General features: G+C 43.4%; 1 protein-coding gene across 2 annotated transcripts in view; it reads left to right on the top strand.

The window, feature by feature from the left end:
• Nucleotides 1–743: 743 nt before the first annotated feature.
• UBLCP1 (ubiquitin like domain containing CTD phosphatase 1) overlaps nt 744–22,265 on the top strand; it is a 38,917-nt gene continuing 17,395 nt past the window's right edge. Inside the window, exons 1-7 of one of the 2 annotated variants that reach the window (XM_040345063.1) lie at nt 747–1,050; nt 7,869–7,960; nt 8,214–8,299; nt 12,677–12,792; nt 13,034–13,132; nt 15,878–15,915; nt 16,621–16,719. In XM_040345063.1, coding sequence (XP_040200997.1) covers nt 870–1,050; nt 7,869–7,960; nt 8,214–8,299; nt 12,677–12,792; nt 13,034–13,132; nt 15,878–15,915; nt 16,621–16,719 — 711 coding nt within the window. In that variant the 5' untranslated portion in view covers nt 747–869. Of the gene's footprint in view, nt 1,051–7,868; nt 7,961–8,213; nt 8,300–12,676; nt 12,793–13,033; nt 13,133–15,877; nt 15,916–16,620; nt 16,720–22,265 lie in introns of both variants that reach the window. The other variant, XM_040345064.1, reaches the window with a different exon arrangement.

Below are 22,265 nucleotides of genomic sequence, written 5' to 3'. Positions count from 1 at the left end.
CCTCCCTCTTTTTTTCTTTCTCTCTCCCTCCATCCCTCTTTTTTTCTTTCTCTCTCCCTCCATCCCGCTTTCTTTCTCTCTCCCTCCATCCCTCTTTCTTTCTCTCTCTCTCCCTCCATCCCACTTTCTTACCCTCTCCCTCTTTATTTATTTTCTCTATATATAACCACATTCTCCACAATCCAAGTCACCTCAGACTCTATTTAACCACACTCCTTTAAGCAACGCCCACTATTTTGTGTAATTTCCGTCACTTTTTTTCTCCTTTAGAAATTACGCCTAGAAATTAATGCCCCGCCCCTAATTAAAGTAATACTCTATCTACAGAAAAAAAGTGTCCCTAAAAATGTTTTGAGAATGTTGGGGAACTATGATAACTGTGTATCCTCCATGCATACAAACACAAACACGGCCCTTGCCCAGGTGAACGCTCAAGTATGCCTGTGTGAGTGAGGCCCTATATTGCTGTATACAGAAGCGTACAAATATAAAAGCTGTACTTTTTATGCCCATGGGAATGAGAACAAAAATGAGACAAACTTTAACATTTATTGACCAGTGATATGTACAGTCAGGAGCAGGACACTGCTTTAATGCTTTGACAACAATATTATAAAGGGCAAATGCAGCCCACGTTTTCTCTTAGTGCATGCTCTTTTACAGCAGGGCAGCCAACTTGTGGTTGGCAGCGAAGCCCAGATCCCGGAAGCGTTGCCAGGGCAGCTTAGCCGCGCAGCCACTGACGCAACAACACGTCGCTCACACGTCACATCCGGTTTGTGTCGGTGTGTTGTTGTGTCTTGCCGGCTGTCAATGGCAGTGGCCCGGCTTTGATGGTGTAACGCTCCGGGAAGGGAAAGCCGCCAGTAATGGCCGCCGAGGCACATAGCAAGTCCATGACCCTGTCACTGATCATCAAATGGGGCGGCCAGGAGTTCCCTCTGTCTGCCCTGTCCGAGGAGGACACGGTGCTGGACCTCAAGCATTCCCTCAAGAGCCTGACCGGGGTGCTGCCAGAGAGGCAGAAGCTGCTGGGACTCAAATACAAGGGTGAGCTGGGAAGCTGGCCCTCATTGCCCTACATCACCTCTCATCCACATGGTAGTCACCCACACTCAGTTATGTGCCCCTCTGTAAGCTTTGGGGTCTATGAAAAGTTCTTCAATTAAAGTAGATCCCAAGGCAAAGATTTTCTATTCCATTTTGGATAGAGTAGTGGAGGGTTGTGACCCTTTTTTGCACCATCCCATCTGTGTCCCATTGGGAAGATTTCTCCTCACTTCCTGTCCCATAGCTAAAACAGGAAGTGGGTGGAGATCACGCCAAAGCGAGGGAGTCCCCGGTTGTTGCCAAAACTAGTCTCCCCATTTCCCCTCTATTACTGTTATGGGGAAAACCCAAAATGTGGGATTTTCTTTTACTTTCACTTTCAATGATAACAATAAACAGGACAAATGGAGAGGGTGAGTCTCCTTATCCGAGGCACAGAGAGCAATAAAAAACTGACAAGGGTTTAATTCCTCTCCGCTCTATCTAAAACGAATCAAATTGCCTTTAGCCCCCGTTCACATCGACTTAACATGTCAAATTGTATGCCAAATCGCAGCCTATTGCTCGCAACGGCACTGTCCTAATCGGTGCAATGCCACACTGATTTCCAAATGTAGTTTCTGCACTACGTTTGGCGACTTCTGGGACGATTTCAATAAACATCTGTGCATGAACCCGCACAGATGTCTTTCAAATCGCCCCCGAACTCGCACTAAAATGCGGGTTTGAAATCGTGAGTTCAGCCCGCATTCAATGTGAATGTACCCTTAGTTATACTTTAACCACTTCAGCCCCGGAAGGATTTATCCCCTTAATAACCAGGCCATGTTGTGCGATACAGCACTGCGTCGTTTTAACTGACAATTGTGTGGTCGTGCGACGTGGCACCCAAACAAAATTAATGTGCTTTTTTCCCCACATATAGAGCTTTCTTTTGGTGGTATTTGATCACCTCTGCGGTTTTCATTTTTTGCGCTAAACAAAAAAAAGACCGACAATTAAAAAAAAATATATATATATATATATATTACTTTTTGCTATATATCCAAAAAAATAATAATTTCTTCATCTGTTTAGGCAAACATGTATTCTACATATTTTTGTTAAAATAGATCGCAATAAGAGTATATTGATTGGTTTGCGCAAAAGTTATAGCGTCTACAAAATAGGGGATATATTTATGGCATTTGTTATTGATTTTTTTTTTCTTTTTACTAGTATTGGCGGGACTGCAACATTGTGGCGGACAGATCGAACACCTTTTGGGACCACTGACATTTATACAGCGATCAGTGCTAAAAAACTGCACTAATTACAGTATAAAATACGCTGGCAGAGAAGGGGTTAAGGGGCTAAATGTGTTCCCTGGCAGGTGTTTCTAACTGTGGGAGGGAGTGTGCTGACTGGAGGAGGAGAGAGATCGCTGTTCCAGATCACTCTCTACTTCCCTGTCAGAGCAGGGATCTGTTTGTTTACATTGACAGATCCCCGTTCTGGGTCTCTGTGGAGCAGCCATGGGTGGCCGGCGGACATCGCCATGGTCGTAGGTGTACGTCGGCTCTTTTAAGAGCTATAGCAGGCGCGCCGGTCACGTGCATCGGCTCCCCTGCCATGCAGCGGGTGCGCACCTGCTATATCTCTTATAAGAGCCGGCATACACCTACAGTGATTTGCGGGAACAAGCCGACCTGCCACAGTATAATCTCGGAAAGTGGTTAAAGAGACCCTGTCATTAGACCATTCATTTTAGCGCAGATCTTTCCATGGATTATATGTGCATTGATTGTGTTTTTTTTAATTCATGTTATTACTTGTAAAACCTGCCTTGTGTAGACATCCAAAAGCCCAGAGACTGCCGCTGGGTGCTGCTATCTTGGATGTGATGTCAGCAGACTCGGAGCTGTCACCCAAATGACCATCTATAATATTCCCCTTTGCTTTTTTTTTTTACCACAACATAATAGCTTATGTAGAGAGGGGCAGAGGAGCTGGGTCAGCACAGACAGTAATAAGACACTCCTAGAGTCCATGATGTTCCAAGAGTCTGTGTTAGGGAATTGATTCCTCTTAAATAGTCACATTTTCTAGCAACATTGCAAGTAAGAAAAGTGATTTTTGGGGAAAAATGTAAAGGACTTGTTTTTTTTTAATTGGTGGCTGAGTCTATAGTATTACATTCTTTGTATGCTTTAGTTTAACACTTAAAACGCAATGAAATAAACATTCCACATTAAGCTATTTATTAAAATCTATACCCAGCACTTGCAGTTTACAGCTTTCAATGCAGCTGGCTCCTGCTTTCCTCACTGCTGCTTCCCTGAACTTCCTGTCTTCACAGGAAAGAGGTAACCATGGACAGGGCAGTCTGGCATCAGACTGTTAGCCTGAAAGAGGCAGGAGTGTCTTTCCATCCTAAGCTATGGGGTTGTGTGCTCCTATTGATGCACACAGTGTATGGGCTGAGTATGGGCTGAATATCGGCCGGTTCAAAAGAAACCGTCCAACATTTGGCCCATGTGTACAACAGCCTCTCCATGAGAAGCTGGCCGAACGACTGTCTTCTGTTGGACTGGCATGCTGGAAAATAAAGCATCCAAGCCACCTCCGATCAGTGCTGGCAGCCAATGGCGGGGGGGGCAACCCCCCTGTTGGAACATAATAGCTCAGTGGGAAGTTCGCTGTACTAACATCAGATAGTTTGTACAGCTGCTTCTCCCAAACACTTCATTTTTTTTGTTCTGCCCGATAGTGTGTACCCGGCTTTCTATGTCCAGTCATTGCATGCATAGGATGCTGCAAGAGAAAAGAGTCGCCCTGACACAGAAAACCTGGGACAGATGTCATGACACCAGCTTAAGCAGGAACATAGGCAAGAATTAAAAGATAAAGAAGCTGCATATTCAGTAAGTGATTAATGGAGTAGTATGGCCAAAGCTTTTGTGGGTATATTTCTCCTGTAGGTCACAGAAATGCAGTTTGTTTAACACTCATGTGACCAGTTTTCAATCTATAGCAGGTTAAAGCCTGCTGACATTACAGAGCTGGTCCAGCATCTGAAAAAGAAACCTGGACCTACAGATGTCTTAGCCTCTCAGTGAGGCGTTGAGGGTCTGAGCCAACCGCTCCCACCCTGTCGACAGCCCAGCACTCCAGTGAGCACTGGAGGGGCAGATCGCTGGTGAATGACAGTCACCAGCTCTCTGCAGGCTGAGGACCAAGAGCTGAGTGATCAGCCGTGTTTGATCGCTCAATTCTCCATCTTAGAGGTAGCTAAGGACAGATGCAGCTTGTGCTGCATACCATCTACATGAGTATGATTTTTTTATTTTGCAATTCCTATAGTAAAAATGTCACGTCAAAAGATGTTTTGTAATCTTTGTAAGCAGCAACATGGCTATACCTATGTGTAAACCAGTGCTAATTCTGAGCACCCGACCACCTCATCAGTCTTCTTTTTTATGGTGGCACCTTACTGCCCCTCAATACAACCTAAAAAGAAAATACCATGAGAAATGAATAAAGTTTGCCACTGCTGACTCTTCCTTTTAAGGATGCTAGTTCTCTGGCTGTCATGTTGAGTCACTGACCCGGAACAGGTAAAGAGATGAGACATTTTAACATTTAGCATTCTTTTTTGGGGTCTGCAACTTGAAAATAAAGAAGTCAGGCCTAGCCATGCAAATACAATTTTTAGGAGGTCCTCAATTGCAGCTGTTGTATTTCTCTCCTGACGATGATAAGGGCAGAAGACAGCTTGAGCATGGTCGTCCAGTTCTGGTAGGGTGTCCATAGATGTCCTCCCTGAACCCCACCCCCTGTGCACCTCCTGTGGCATGCATTGGGTGTACTCTGAGACCGCTGTGTTCTTTGGAGCACTGGTTCTCAACCCTGTCCTCAAGTACCCCCAACAGGTAGGGTTGCCACCTCATCCCTTTAAACCTAAACACATATGCATTACACAGGTTCTGTGGCTGATTGCTGGTAATTAAACTCACTTAGTGCTTTATCTGTATTAAATTGGCCTCAGAACCCGTGTAATTCATATGTGTTTGAGTTTAAAGGGATGAGGTGGCAACCCTACCAACAGGCCATGTTTGCAGATTTTCCTTTATATTGGACAGTTGCTTTAAATCAGAGTCAATGGCTTGGTATTTTGGACAGCTATTTTATCTAAGAGAAATTCCCAAAACATGGCCTGTTAGGGGTACTTGAGGACTGAGGTTGAGAAACACTGCTTTGGAGGACACAGCTGATCACAGATGAGGGCAATCACAGTGGCCCTTTACCATGTAATCAGCTGTGTCCAATCACAGCTGATCACATGTACACAGACTTGCCAGTTATCGACCTTTCCTCAAACGCTGTGTCTGTGGGAGGAAAGGGAAGCTGTTAACCAGCAAGCCTGTCAGCACATTGTTTACACTGATTATCAGTGCAGCCTCATCAGTGCCCATCAGTTAATGCGGGATTCCACCCGCGTTTTTTTGTTTTTTAAAGTCAGCAGCTACTAACACTGTAGCTGCTGACTTTTAATAAGGACACTTACCTGTCCTAGGCGCCCGCGATGATGGGCCCTGACGGCGATCACTCGGTCCTGGAGCCTCCATCCTGACTAAGGGAAACAGGCAGTGGAGCCTTACAGCTTCACTGCCCGTTTCCTACTGCGCATGTGCGACTCGCACGGCGCTTTGAGAATGGGCGGCTGTCTCCTGGGATTCACACAGCTCCCAGAAGGCACCGACGAAGGACAAGGAAGAAGATGACTGCGGTGAAGGCAGAAAAGCTACTTCCGCATAGCAACAGCCCTTTCTGGTGAGTATAATTAAAAAAAAAAAAAAAAAATCCATTTTTATTCATTTTTTTGGGGGAAAATATAATTAGGATGGAACTCCACTTTAAGAAAACAAATTACTTATTTGCAAAAAACAGAAACTAAGAAATATATATATATTTTTTTCAAAACTTCTGTTTTTTTTTTCATTTGTTTAGCAAAAAATAAAAAACCCTGTGGTAATTAAATACCACCAGAAGAAAGCCCTATTTGTATAAATAAAATGATAAACATTTTTTATGGGTACAGTGTTGCATGACTGCACAATTGTCATTTAAATTGCAACAGCACTGAAAACTGAAAATTCAAGTAGGTGGTAATATTGTCGGCATGTGACCTCCAAAGCGATCCTATCACTGGAGACTTCTCATCAGACATGGCCCTAGAGACAAGTACTGCACACCAGTGGAGAGGCACTTGCAAAGACTTTCCATGACAATGTCAGGTGATTTACACAGTGACACGGCCTCTCCATTACCATGTGCTGTATGTTTCTCTGGTAATGCAGAATAGTAAAGTATAGGTGGGGGCCAAAAACTGCACTACCTGCAGCATATTTTCTGTAAAGGGTGTGGTTGCATTTCCTACACTGGTGATTGTAAAAGCACCCACTAAATGTACATACAATAAATCATGCCATAGTTTACCTGTATTGGAGCTACAGTGATAGGTTGGAACCATGTGAATTGACAACCAGTGAAAATAATAATAGCTGAAACGAAAGATTAGCTTCCTAAAGTGTATGTATTGGCCAAACTTTTTTATTTCTATAATAATTTATAGAGTACTGAAGGGCTAAAATCCTCTTTTTTTTTTTTTTGCTGTCTGTATTTTGGGAATATTTCTCTTTACATCCTGTCCAGAGACACAATAGGAAGTGAGAGAAAACCTTTGCAAAGTATAGGGGAACCCCCCTGTTAGAGAGTTATCACTAGAACAAGTGTTCTCATGAGAATATTTGTCTTCCCTTTCCCCGATAATAAACAGAACGGAAAGTATTAAAGCGGAGTTAGGCCAAAAAAAATAAATAAATCCGCAGCAACAAATAGTGCAGCTGCTGACTTTTAATATTAGGACACTTTACCTGTCTTGGGCGCCCGCGATGTCGGCACCCGAAGCCGAACTGGCTCTCGGGTGGAGGCGCCACCATCTTCAGTAAGGGAATCAGGAAGTGAAGCCTATTAACTATGCCTGGAAGTGGGAGCAAATACCCAGATTACACAGGTATCTGCTCCCTCCTTCCCCCTGAAAGGTGCCAAATGTGACACCGGAGGGGGGGGGGGGGATTTCCAAAAAGTGGAAGTTTCATTTTTGGGTGGAACTCCGCTTTAAGTAAGCGACCTCAAAGGATTTTTTTTTTCTTTTCAAATAACAAACATGGTATACTTGCCTACTCGGCTTGATCCTGAGCCACGCTGTGTGTGTCCATTGGCCTTGCCCCCCTACTCCCTCCTCACAGGCTGTATATGGCGGCTGCAGGAGCCAATAGCTCACACTGCGGCCTTCATGAGGATGGAGAGAGCTGTGTAGGGCTGGGAGGGAGCTACAACAGAAGTTTTTTTTTTTACCTTAAGCCGGCCATAGACTGTTTGAATCTCGAGATTCGAACCATGCATGGGCAAGCTGAATGAACCCTAGTTGATTGATTTTGCATGCGATTATTTCTGGCGGCTGTTATAGCTGCTACCAAAAATCACTGCTTTCTCCTGGCGAGGACAGCTTCTCCCCATCCAAATCAATAAGGAACATGAAGATGGCTAAGAAGGAGCTCAGAAACATATCAAATGCAAGCTGAATGTATCTGAAAACAAACTGCTTTAACCCATCTACTAAAACGTTTACTAATGATCACATTACCTGCTGTAGTGATAGGACTTGAACTAAATAAGACATACCTGATATGGAGAACATTTTAGAACCCCTTATAAAATTCTGTATCTAAATAAAGAATAATCATTCATTTTGTTTTGTTCGATATCTTCTACAGGCAAGCCGGCAGAAAACGATGTAAAACTGGGTGTTCTAAAGCTGAAGCCAAATACCAAGATTATGATGATGGGGACACGTGAGGAGAGTTTGGTAATGCAAGCTACATTTTCTATGTGTAATACTATAAGGAAAACATAACTGGAAATAAGTCAGCAAAAATGACACAAACACACAGAGAGAGAGATAAAACGATTGATCTTTTTCTTGGTGGAACACTTTTGATCTACCAAGGGTAGGTGATGCATTGCACCAAATATTCACTATATTCCAGCAATATATTTCAATGCTCTTACTGCCATTCTCTTGTATGGTTTAAATATAATCTTTTGTTCCATCTCTGCAGGAAGAAATGATGGCACCACCTCCAGAAAATGATGACGTTATAAATGACTTTGACATTGAAGAGGAGGTAGTGGAGGTGGAAAATCGGTGAGTCTTGTTGTTTACATGTGACAGCTATAAATCCTAATTGCACGTGGTGTTATATTACTGTAAAGTTGTAGGTTATACCATTGTTGGCAGGATTTGTTTTTTTTTATTCTTTAATATAATATTTATACATTACTGCAATTTATGACAGCTATGCAAAAATTGGAATGAAAACGGCTTATTACACTGTGAAGCAGAGCAAAAGCCTAACTTTGATGGACAAAGGATTGCAATAATCAGCTATAACATATATAATTATATATATATAAAACTCAACGTGTGTGTGTGTGTGTATGTATGTATGTATGTATGTATGTATGTATGTTCCAGCATCACCTCCAAACGGCTAAAGATATTAACATGAAACTTGGCACACATGTTACTTATATGTCAGCAACAAACATAGGATAGGTGGTTTAACCCTTACCCACCCCCATTTGCCATGGTCGGGGTTTTCCTTTAAAGTCCCATTCAACTCTATGGGAAATACATGTTACTTCATAACTTCCAAACGGCTGTAGATATTTCGATAACACTTGGTCACATGTTACTTATATGTCCACTTAAACTATAGGATAGTTAATTTATCCCTTAACTACCCCCATTTGTGAGGGTCGGGGTTTTTGTTTAAAGTCCCATGCAAATCAATGGGAAATGTATGTTCCCACATAACTTCTGTACGCCTGGAGATATTTCAATAATACCTGGTACACATATTACTTATATGCCAAATAAAAATATATGACAGTTAAATTAACCCTTACCTACACCCTTATATAAAAGATGGGTATATTTATATTACTATGATTTTCCTCCCAAAAAGGTTAAGATAGGAAGACCGGGCAACGCCGGGTATTCAGCTAGTCTGCCTATAAAAGATGTTTTCTCATTGGTTTTTATAATTTACTGCACTTTGTGCACCATCCTAACATTTAAACAAATCAACTTTACTCTACAAGTGCCGTCACTGTAGATCTGATTGGAAGCCCTGCTGATTTTATCATCCAAGTATGTCCAAGCAAAAATGCTATTTTTTATTATCATTGCATGTCCCCCTTAGATCTACAGTGACTGCAATTGAAAGTGCACTTTCAGTGCAAAGTGGATTTGCTTTTCATAAATAACCCCCATAGTCTATCTTATGCAAAAGTTTAGTACATGCATCAACAAATGATAAGTGCAAGTTTACCAAATGTTTGCATTGGGGCTTGCATAGCGTTGAAAACCACAATCAGTGCATCAAGGGTGTAATGCACAGGTTCTTGCAAACCCAAACCCCCCCCCCCCCCCCCCCCATACAGAAGTGTGGACCTAGCACGAGGAAGCTAAACTGAACTACAGGGAGTGCAGAATTATTAGGCAAATGAGTATTTTGACCACATCATCCTCTTTATGCATGTTGTCTTACTCCAAGCTGTATGTGCTCGAAAGCCTACTACCAATTAAGCATATTAGGTGATGTGCATCTCTGTAATGAGAAGGTGTGTGGTCTAATGACATCAACACCCTATATCAGGTGTGCATAATTATTAGTCAACTTCCTTTCCTTTGGCAACATGGGTCAAAAGAAGGACTTGACAGGCTCAGAAAAGTAAAAAATAGTGAGATATCTTGCAGAGGGATGCAGCACTCCTAAAATTGCAAAGCTTCTGAAGCGTGATCATCGAACAATCAAGCGTTTCATTCAAAATAGTCAACAGGGTCGCAAGAAGCGTGTGGAAAAACCAAGGCGCAAAATAACTGCCCATGAACTGAGAAAAGTCAAGCGTGCAGCTGCCAAGATGCCACTTGCCACCAGTTTGGCCATATTTCAGAGCTGCAACATCACTGGAGTGCCCAAAAGCACAAGGTGTGCAATACTCAGAGACATGGCCAAGGTAAGAAAGGCTGAAAGACGACCACCACTGAACAAGACACACAAGCTGAAACGTCAAGACTGGGCCAAGAAATATCTCAAGACTGATTTTTCTAAGGTTTTATGGACTGATGAAATGAGAGTGAGTCTTGATGGGCCAGATGGATGGGCCCGTGGCTGGATTGGTAAAGGGCAGAGAGCTCCAGTCCGACTCAGACGCCAGCAAGGTGGAGGTGGAGTACTGGTTTGGGCTGGTATCATCAAAGATGAGCTTGTGGGGCCTTTTCGGGTTGAGGATGGAGTCAAGCTCAACTCCCAGTCCTACTGCCAGTTTCTGGAAGACACCTTCTTCAAGCAGTGGTACAGGAAGAAGTCTGCATCCTTCAAGAACATGATTTTCATGCAGGACAATGCTCCATCACACGCGTCCAAGTACTCCACAGCGTGGCTGGCAAGAAAGGGTATAAAAGAAGAAAAACTAATGACATGGCCTCCTTGTTCACCTGATCTGAACCCCATTGAGAACCTGTGGTCCATCATCAAATGTGAGATTTACAAGGAGGGAAAACAGTACATCTCTCTGAACAGTGTCTGGGAGGCTGCGGTTGCTGCTGCACGCAATGTTGATGGTGAACAGATCAAAACACTGACAGAATCCATGGATGTCAGGCTTTTGAGTGTCCTTGCAAAGAAAGGTGGCTATATTGGTCACTGATTTGTTTTTGTTTTGTTTTTGAATGTCAGAAATGTATATTTGTGAATGTTGAGATGTTATATTGGTTTCACTGGTAAAAATAAATAATTGAAATGGGTATATATTTTTTTTTGGTTAAGTTGCCTAATAATTATGCACAGTAATAGTCACCTGCACACACAGATATCCCCCTAAAATAGCTAAAACTAAAAACAAACTAAAAACTACTTCCAAAAATATTCAGCTTTGATATTAATGAGTTTTTTGGGTTCATTGAGAACATGGTTGTTGTTCAATAATAAAATTAATCCTCAAAAATACAACTTGCCTAATAATTCTGCACTCCCTGTACAGAGCAGTGAATGAGGAGATATTCCTGACACACTTTCTGCAAGTCCTGCGCTGTCGTATCTTAGGGTGCAATATTTAGGCTGGCCGCTAGGTGGCGCTTCCGTTGAGTTCGGCGTAGAATATGTAAATGACTAGATACGCCTATTCTCGAACGTACGTACGTGTGCCCGTCAGTAAAGATACGCTGTTTTACGTAAGGCGTTTTCAGGCGTAAAGTTATTCCATCAAATAGCTGGACTAGTCAATATTAAGTATGGGCGTCGTTCCCGCGTCAACATTTTTAAATTTGACGTCGTTTGCGTAAGTCGTCCGTGAATAGGGCTGGACGTAATTTACGTTCTTGCGGCGTACTTTGGCGCAATGCACACTGGGATATGTACATGGACGGCGCATGCGCCGTTCGTAAAAAATGCCAATCACGTCAGGTCACCCCCCATTAACATAAAACACGCCCCCTCATCCTAATTTGAATTAGGCGTGCTTACGCCGGCCCTATTTACGCTACGCCGCCGTAAGTTAGGAGGCAAGTACTTTGTGAATACAGTACTTGCCTCTCTGACTTAAGGCGGCGTAGCGTAAATATGATACGCTACGCCGCCTTAAAGTTGCGGCGGCGTCTCTGAATCCAGCTATGAATGTATGTTTCTTGCTAAAGAACATTATATCAAGTTGTTATGGGTGAAGTTCCACTTTAAAGAATAAGGTCACTTTTAAGAACATGTTACATGTTCCACCTATTTCTAAGGTGAAACATGTAACATGTTTCCACTCCTGCAGCCGCTCCCTGATCCCTTCCCCTATTAACAACCAGCCCGGGATCTTCTCCCTGAACTCGCTGTCACTTTAAAAAAAAAAAAAAAGGCTGTGCGGGGCTCCGCCTGCCCGACCGCGTCATTCATTCGCAAAGTTCTGTAAATGGGAGAACTACAACTACAGACAGCCTTTGCGGCTGTAGTCTTGAGGTGATTTGAGTCTAGAGCCTTGGAGAACTTGACCATGTTTTATGTTGCACAGTGAATATGGTCGTAATATGAAACCTGACGAATAATAAAAAGGCAAGGATGGGGCCAATCACAACTTCTTCAGTTTCTGATGTCACCATTCACATGTTAGGAGTGTTCTCTGCTTTAGTGTTCACAGATATGTGTTCAGCATTTTTGGCAGTATATCATGGCATCTTCAAATCTTTTGAAGCTTCCAAATAAGCACAGGTTTACTTCTGTAAGTAGCTACAGCCAACCAAAACTGAAAACTTTATTCTGGATGGATGCTGTCTGGCTCAGTCACTTATAGTAACTTGTACTACTCGGGGTCCCCAGCAGAGAACTTCCCCTCTTCTCAAGATGTCAACCCAGTCTGAACACTTCAGTCCTGTAAAGTTACTCCAGCTTCTGCCCACAGCATTAACAATTGATGGGACTCGGTCTGACCATGAATTCCTTCACTTAAAACCATTGCTAACTGTAATTCATTGCAGAGAAGAAAACCTGGCTAAGATTTCACGCCGTGTCAAAGAATACAAAGTGGAAATCCTAAATCCTCCAAGAGAGGAGAAGAAGCTGCTGGTTTTAGATGTTGACTACACTCTGTTCGGTTAGTATGCTGCATCCTTATCTTACTATTCATTCTTTGGATCCCTCTCTCCTGAGTGCTTCCGAGGTCCCTAAACTGTTCAGATACAATTTTATGAACCTCAGAGAATAGCATACTCCTCCATCTCACATCAGAAATGTACTATTGTGGCCTCAGTAACACACAGTAGGGTCTGACTCTTATTTGTTAGATGGTGTTTACAACGCTGCATCTTCTACTTACCTTTCTTTGGCTGTTTTAGATCATCGGTCTTGCGCAGAAACTGGGCTGGAGCTCATGAGACCATATCTACATGAATTTCTTACATCTGCCTATGAAGATTATGATATTGTAATATGGTGTAAGTTGTTACATCCTTTATATGTCCCTAAGGAGCCTTTTTGTTCCCCTTTCCTTCCTTCTAGCTTTTGTGAGACTTTTAGTGGGAAAAAAAAACATTTCAATTAGAAATTAGATGGTCAAACGATTTTTTCAGCAAATCTAATTACTTTCCTGACCCTCATGGAAGTGACTTCCAAAAAGCTAGAAGAGTAGTTTGTATTTAAAGCGGAGGTCCACTCAAATTTTTTTTTTTAAAGCCAGCAGCTACAAATACTGCAGTTGCTGGCTTTTAAAAAATGGACACTTACCTGTCCAGCGCACCCGCGATGTCGGCAGACGAGGCTGAGCAATCACTCGGTCCTCTGATGCTGCCGCCACCATCCTCGGTGAGGGAATAAAGAAGTGAAGCCTTGCGGCTTCACTGCCCGGTTCCCTACTGTGCATGCGCGAGTAGCGCTGCGCGCCGTCACTGGTCCCCATTCTCTCCTGGGAACAGTGTGTTTCCCAGGAGACAGCGGGGGACGGGAAGTGGTGTAGTCTATGCCCGGAAGTGGGTGCAAATACCTGTCTTTTTTTTTAACAGAAAAGTGCAAATACCTGTCTTTAGACAGTTATCTTCACCCCCCTCCTCCCCCCTGAAAGGTGCCATATATGTCACCGGAGGGGGGGAGGGTTCTGAAAAGTGGAAGTTCCATTTTTGGGTGGAACTCCGCTTTAATGTGTAAACCTAAATAAGTAATTTTTTTTTTGTTTTACAGAAGATCAGCTTTTTTGTCTCAGGTTCATTTTGATTTCTTATTAATTTTGCAAGCTGCAATTGTTGGCCTCATCTCAAAAGCATAGTTGCCTGCCTGTCAAGCTTGTTGTTTAGATTTGTACTATAGACCAATTAAAAATTGACATACGGTATATGATGCTGTCTGTCATAGTTAATATAGCAGTCCCCTGTGAAAATAATGGTTCATTACCCGTTAATCCTGCCAGTAGGTTAAATAGTTATTTTTGTACTTTAACAAGTTTACAACATTGTTCTGCAGTAAAGTTGCACAGCTACATTGTCACCCTGTGTTCAGAGTAGTCTTAAAGTGTTACTAAACCCGTAACGGTAAAAACCGTCTGTATATGCAGTAAAGCATGCTTGTTATAATCACGGTGGAACCTAAGGGGTTGATCCTCTGCATTGTGTAAAAAAAAAGGCTGTTTGATCCTGTCTTCTCTGATATTCCTTTCCTTTCACTGTCCCTAATAATTTCCTGATAAAACAAAGTCCTATGGAGTCAGGCTGCACATGCTCAGTTTGGTGTATGTTGCTGGAGCGGTCTTTTTTGCTTGGGCAGGTGTTTGAGATAAGCACAGGGCCAATCGGGGTCCTTGCTTTGGTAACCGTTTATATCAGGGGTGTCCAACCTTTTGACGTTCCTGGGCCACAATAGAAGAAGAGGAATTGTCTTGGGCCGGACATAAAATACACTAACAAAAAGGATAGCTGATGAGCAGAAAAAGTTGGGCAGATCACAAGTTAATGATCACTGAAATACTGTTGTGCTCATAAGTTTACATACGCTGGCAGAATTTATGATTTCTTGGCCATTTTTCAGAGAATATTAATGATAACACAAAAACATTTCTTTCACTCAAGGTTAGTGTTTGGCTGAAGCCATTTATTATCAATCAACTGTGTTTTATTCTTTTTAAATCAAAATGGCCCTGATCATACCCTGGTGATTTTGGCCTGATAACATGCACACAAGTGGACACAAAGGGGTTTGAATGGCTATTAAAGGTAACCATCCTCCCTGTGATCCGTTTGCTTGTAATTAGTGTGTATAAAAAGGTCAACGAGTTTCTGGCCTCCTGACAGACCCTTGCATCCTTCATCCAGTGCTGCACTGACGTTTCTGGATTCTGAGTCATGGAGAAAGCAAAAGAATTGTCAAAGGATCTGTGGGAAAAGGTAGTTGAACTGTATAAAACAGGAAAGGGATATAAAAAAATATCCAAGGAATTTAGAATACCAATCAGCAGTGTTAAAACTCTAATCAAGAAGTGGAAAATTAGGGGTTCTGTTGAAACCAAACCACGGTCAGGTAGACAACTAAAATGTCAGCCATAACTCCCAGGAAAATAGTTTGGGATGCAATTATTATTTATGTATATATTATTAAAATATCAATATATAATTAAAAAAATAACGTTCTTTAGCAAGGAACATACATTCCACATTAATAATTGTGCTACCAAAATTAGTGTGTTCTTTAATGACGTAGGTCACCGCGGAGCCCTCACCCGGAATTGGGGACGAGTTCCTGTTTTTTGACAGGTATCTGCTCCCCCCGAAAGGTGCCAAATGTGGCACCAGAGATGGGGGGGGGGGGGGAGCAGATGAGCAGAGCTTCCACTATCGGGTGGAACTCCGCTTTAACTGACCGCAAGTGCAGCATATTATGGCAGTTGCAGATCAAACAGAAGCAGCTTCATTGGCTGTAAAGGATAGGGGGTTTTAATTCGGCTTTAAGGCTGTCAGCATATCGGCAGTACCTAAAAATGGAGAGCAACTGAGCATGTGCAGAGCAGGGTGAGACAGTGTATTATTGAGTTTTAAGCAGTATAGGCACTTTATTTGTAATGTTTTATGCATAGCTATACCTGCAAAAGGGGCCAGCCTGAAGTCCTCTAGCAGGACTTAATTTTCTGACCACTTTAAGCAGTTATGGTAACTAACTGATTTTTCATTTTTTTTTTTTTTTTTTTTTTTTTCTTGTAGCGGCAACTAGTATGAAATGGATTGAAGCCAAAATGAAAGTAAGTGGAACTTGGTATTGTGTTTAACCATTTCTGCTTGAAATGTTGTATTTTCCTATTTTTCTCAGTTATATGTAATTAACTTTTCTGCCCCTTTTTAAATGAACAGTAATATTCTAGTTAAAGCTGGAGCCAAGGTGTCTTGGATATGTTTCTGCCATTATAACACCGTTTTGTTACCTGGGAGTTTGGTTCTCACCCATCATTGTGTGTCTGTAAAATAAATGAGAAAATCTTAACAAGAACAGTAGAAACCCATGATAATGACCATAAAAGAATTGTAGACCCAGGAACTCAAGCACTGCTATCTAACTAATAGCATTGTTGCAGCTTCTGGGAGCCTTGCTAGCACTGCCATTGAATACAGGGCAGTCTGGAGGAGTGTTTACTGGTGACATCAGGGTGACGTGCTGCAGCTTGGTCCTGGCCAGGCCATGCAAAGCCCAGTGAGGCAGTCGCATGACCTGTAACAATAATAAAAAAGATATTTAGAAGCATTTTTTTTAAAATATTCAGTGATATCCCAGTTTATTCTCATCCACACTTGACAAAAAAAAGTTAGTTTTGGGTGGACTGGTCCTTTATTGATTCTACACTTTAGTTTGTCTATTGTAATGTATTGTGGCATTGTATTGATGTACTTGTGATGTTTTTGAAGAGCTAAAGACTTCTCTGCTTGCTCATTACAATGTTCTTTTTCTCTAGGAATTGGGCGTCAGCACAAATGCCAATTATAAGATCACTTTTATGTTGGATAGTGCAGCCATGATTACTGTCCACACACCCAGAAGAGGTCTCATTGATGTAAGTCCTCTCTTTGCTGTGGGATTATCCATTTATACTGTGTTTTTCTGTCATACTTCTCTATGGAGACTTTTATCCAGCAAATCAAATGAACCTATGAGTACATTTACAGATGTATAATGAACTTCAGTCTTTTATAAAATATAATCTGTCAATAAAAAAAATAAAAAACTTCTGTAGCTATAAAGTGCTGGCACCTGCAGGAGCCTCTGAGACCCTGCTTCTATGGCTGTAAATGCTGAGAAATTCGGTCATTTCCTGATGGTGCTAAAGTTTGCCCACCATTTTTTGCCTACTGCACATTCCTATTGGCCAGTGGGGCAACTGATCATAGTAATGAGTCAATAGAGGAGTTTATGGCTGTAGTGGGTGATACTGTCATGCAGGGTAGAATAACAAATCCACTTTAATGCCGACACCCACAGCTGTCATGTTTTCCTTTTAAAGTGGTTGTAAAGCTTTGTTTAAAAAAAAAAAACAACAAACATATACAAACCTCCACTGTGCTGCTCGTTTTGCACAGTGTCCCCCCGAACTGCGGCTTCTGGGGTCCCCTGGTGGCTCTCGTGGCTCCTCCCGGAATCGGATAACCCTCTAGGAGAAGTGCTCTCCTGGGGGGGTTACCTTGCGGGTGCGCTCCCGAGTCATTCATTCGGCTGCTTCCATAGACACTGAATGTATGACTCGACCCCGGAGCCTGTGTCATTGGATTTGATTGACAGCAGCTGGAGCCAATGGCTACACTGCTATCAATCTATCCAATCACGAGCCGAGAACCCTGAAAAGAGGAAGTGCGCGTCTCCGGGTGAAGTTCCAGGGCTCAGGTAAGTAAAATGGGGGGGGCCTAGGGGGTCGGTGGGTTCTAGAAGTTTTTCTTTATCGTACATCATGGGACACAGAGTTCTAGTCATTACTAAGTGGGTTATATTCCACCTTCAGGTGCTGGACACTGGTGTAATCAATTAGAACAGGAAGTTCCCTCCCTATATAACCCCTCCCATACTGGGAGCACCTCAGTTTTTTCACCAGTGTCTAAGGTGTTGGTCACGAGTAAACATGTGCTCTGAGGAGCTCCACTGGAGGGATCCATGCTGGATTTAAAAAGCCTCCATAGAATCCGGATCCTTCCAAAGTGCTTCATAGCCAAAGTGGATGGTACCCGGGACTCGGTATGAAGAACGAGGTTTTGCCTATAATGCCTCTCTTCGGAGGGCTGGACCCTGGGTTCCAGTTATTGGTACCTTACCAAGGAACCACATGTTTTCTGCTGCCAGGGTGCTCTATAGGTCCAGGGGAGTGGTGTTCCTGACCATGGACCCCGGTCCTTGAAGGTCTGAGACAATACCCACGGTGAGGGGTGAAGGCTGGGCCTCTTGCTTTGCAATACCCTGCAGCGTGGAAAGGTAAGCGGAGGTACCTACGAGACTTGGTCCGACAGTAGGTTCTCCATTGGGGATTATGGGTCTCACCTATTTTTTATGCTTCTATGCATGGACAACTTAACCACTATGTCTTCTGAGACAGGATGGCTCTGGCACCCATATACCTCCCCTAGTTGGTCCTAGTCCTCTGCTGAAGGGGCTATTGGATCTTGCCTATAATGCATGTGTGCCTGGGCAAAGAAACCACTATGTCTGTTGAGACAGGATGACTGTAGTACCCATAGATCTCCCCTTCAGGAGGCTGGTACCCCTAAGTCCTATGCAAAGGATTGTCATGAGTAGCTGCATGTCTTATCTGTTTTCCTCCACTAAAGGCAGTAAAAAGACATGCCGGGTGTTTCGCTTACCATGCTTTCCAGGAATGGAAGCTCAAGGTTAGCTGATCTATGGTGCGGCTTACTTCCTCCGCTTCAGGCTCTGCCACGATGGGGGGGGGTCCCTCGTAGTCTGGGTCCACCGCACTCCTTGGGGGATCTCCCTCTCCCCCCGCCTCCACCATTCCCCTACGCGCGTGCGCCAGGGAAGGGGCGCACTTTGTAGGCAGGGGGACGATGTGGCTGCCGCCGGCGCACGTGCTCGCCGGCTCATGGTGCAGACGCTGGGCGGCCCCTTCCAAAGGCCCAGACGTCGGAGCTCTGTAAAGCCAGGGCGGCACAGTAGCTTGGAGCACGTAAGCACCTCGTGGGGGTTGGATACAGATTAATTTAAGACACCTGCTCAGCATCTAGCTGTGTAGATTAGCAGGTTTGCTAGACTAAGTTCAGCTGTTGATGCACCATGGTTAAGTTCCTCTGCTTTTGGCTTAGAACCTTTTTTGTCTCCCCTTAAAGAGGGTTCAGGAGTAGGAAGGGGTATCACCACCTGAATCTGGTGGGCCTTTATCATGCTTGCATGATACTATCCTCTCCTGTAGAGACTTAAGACAGCTCACATAATGAGCTATCAGCCCTGTCAGGCATTGCAGCCTCCCCCAACATTGCAGTCACTCTGCATATGTTTTGTTGCATTGTGTGTATGGGTCTATGAGAGGTTAACTGCTATATTCACAGCATCTTCACAAGCAGAAAACAGGGTGTGTCCCTTTCCCTGCTCCAAATCCTCAAACCAGGGGATTGAAAGACCTGAGGATGAAGGTTCACTGTCAGAGAACAGATAACAGGTGTCAGCCTAATGAGAAAGCTATCAGAAGCCCCACAAGCTCTGTTGCAGCTGCAGTCTTTTCATAGATTCAGGCTGCATATAACTTCCCTCAGCCTAGACGGCCAGAGCCTCTGTCTCCATAAGGTCCTCATCCTGGCGTTGGCTTCAGGCTAACCAAATGCACAACTGGGGGATGCACAGTTACTGCTGTGCACATGGCTAACGTCGCAGGTTTGCGGAGACGCACATCTGCAGAACATAACTACCTCTTTACCAATCCGCATGTATACATGAGTTTGGAATGTTCAAAATGCATGTGGGGTAAAAACAGGTAACAGAGCATGTTTTATTGTTGATCACATAAATATACATGTTTTTTTGTTTGTATGATTTTACATGGTCACATAAGGGTGTTTACTCACAGCAAAGTGCCTAAAAAGCGCATAAAGATACGGGATCACACATGGTTACCTGGTCACACGGAGAGGCTTGTTTTCCACAGGAATGCCTAAAATCGCATGAAAATGCTGGAGTGCATAAAGATGCGGCATCACACATGGTTATCTGATCACCCGAGTCCTGGATTACTCAGGCATATTTGGTCACACACAGAGGTTGTGTCCGCAAAAATGCCAAAAATCGCATTAACCAATTAAGGACCGCCTCCTGCACATATACATCGGCAGAATGGCACGGCTGGGCACATGTACGTCCTGTACTAGTACCCAGCCATGGGTCTGAAACTCCGGGACCGCTGGACCCGATTGCCGCTGGAGTCCCGCGATCGGTCCCCGGAGCTGAAGAACGGGGAGAGCCGTGTGTAAACACGGCTTCCCCGTTCTTCACTGTGGCGGCTGCATCGATCGTGTCATCCCTTTTATAGGGGGACACAATGGATGACGTCACACCTACAGCCACACCCCCCTACAGTTGTAAACACACTTCAGGGAACACATAACCCCATCAGCGCCCCCTTGTGGTTAACTCCCAAACTGCAACTGTCATTTTCACAATAAACAATGCATTTTAAATGCATTTTTTGCTGTGAAAATTACAATGGTCCAAAAAATGTGTCAAAATTGTCCGAAGTGTCCGCCATAATGTCGCAGTCATGAAAAAAATCGCTGATCGCCGCCATTAGTAGTAAAAAAAAAAAAAAATTATAAAAATGCAATAAAACTATCCCCTGTTTTGTAAACGCTATAAATTTTTGCGCAAACCAACCGATAAACGCTTATTGCGATTTTTTTTTTTTTTTGCCAAAAATAGGTAGAAGAATACGTATCGGCCTAAACTGAGTAAAAAAAATGTTTTTATATATTTTTGGGGGATATTTATTATAGCAAAAAGTAAAAAATATTGCATTTTTTTCAAAATTGGCGCTCTATTTTTTTTTTTATAGCGCAAAAAATAAAAACCACAGAGGTGATCAAATACCACCAAAAGAAATCTCTATTTGTGGGAAAAAAAGGACGCCAATTTTGTTTGGGAGCCACCTCGCACGACTGCGCAATTGTCAATTAAAGCGTCGCAGGGCCGAATCGTGAAAAGGGGCAAGGTCCTTGTAACGGCTACCCACTGGTAGTGAGGGGTATCGGCCGTTGGAGACGTCCTTTTCCCTGGCAAGCTGCGATATGCAGGTACCGCCGGTATATCCCATCGAACGCCATTCCAAGAAACGAGACGTGCTACGTTTGCAGAGTCAATCAGACTGACTTTATTTGGCATATTTCACCTGCTTATATCTGGTTACAACTGTTACAAGAACAATGACAGTTTCCGCCCTCCCCTTTTCCCAGTAGGGGGCTTCAACACAGACCCCCTGAAACAATGACATCTCCTTGAATTAATCACTTGGCCAGTTTCTAGACGCTTCGGCACCTCACCCCACTTAACATTTCCTGGCCAGGCACATAGAATTCAATTAACCTTTAAAACAATTATCACTCACACATAATCCCCCTCAGCATACACCTCACAGGGGGGCTGTTTACCTGCACACAAAAGAGGGTTCATTAGGTATGCGAAGGGAACATTAGCATTCCAGCAATGAAAAGATACTTGTCCAGTTAACCCTTTGTGCTCAGAATACAATGTGGTAAATCCAACTGTAACAAGTCCTGCAGTTATTATCAATGTCCAGGCAGAATAGTCCATAATCCGTTACAGTCCTTTTCGCTGCATTTTGGTCCGGGTCTTAAGTGGTTAAAATGCTTAATTGCATAAAAATGCTGGATCGCACAGGGGTGCTCGATCATACAAGAATCCTTGGTCTCACAAGGGTACTTGTCCGCAACAGGAGTGCTTAAGATGCATAGATGTTGGATCGCATGAAAATTGCTGAATCGCTTAAGGATGCATGTTTGCCTCGATTTTGCGTTATGAGGCATGATAATTAGGTTTCCTTAATTATACAGGATTCCTTGGCCTTGCGTAGGAATACGTGTCTGCAGGGGTACGTGTTGCACAATGCTGCATAACACGTTCATAGCGCATACTTGCTTGCAAGATGCTTGTCCATAGCTCACATGCTATATGTATGCGTGTATGCAGCACGCCCCCTCTTTTATGTTTTTTGCCGAAAACCTTCCTTGAACACACGCTTCCATAGAGGCATATGGCTTTAAAGCTAGCCACATGCTCATATGGGAGCTATTTGCTGCTAGGCTGCTCGCCTCTAGCCAGTCTATAGGCCCAGGGTATAGCAGTAATGGCATACCGAGGCAAACTCCTGCTGACCGATCAGTCAGTAGCATGGCTGGGCCTAGGGGAGTCCAGCATGCTTAAATATCTGAAACTCCTGGGTTAGGATCCCACTCTAGAGGGAATATGCCGGCTTCATTCAAAGACTATGCTCAGTTTTATTCAAGGCTGATATAAACATTATTCTGTCGGCCTGGAACGAGTGGATCCTAACCTAGCATTATCCTAGGAGTCTGGTCCCAGGGATATGCTGGAAATTCA

Source organism: Rana temporaria, chromosome 3 (genome assembly GCF_905171775.1).
Source record: "Rana temporaria chromosome 3, aRanTem1.1, whole genome shotgun sequence".
NCBI classification, from domain to species: Eukaryota; Metazoa; Chordata; class Amphibia; order Anura; family Ranidae; genus Rana; species Rana temporaria.
The sequence above is the reverse complement of the archived record's forward strand: the minus strand, read 5'-3'. Positions and strand labels throughout refer to the sequence as shown.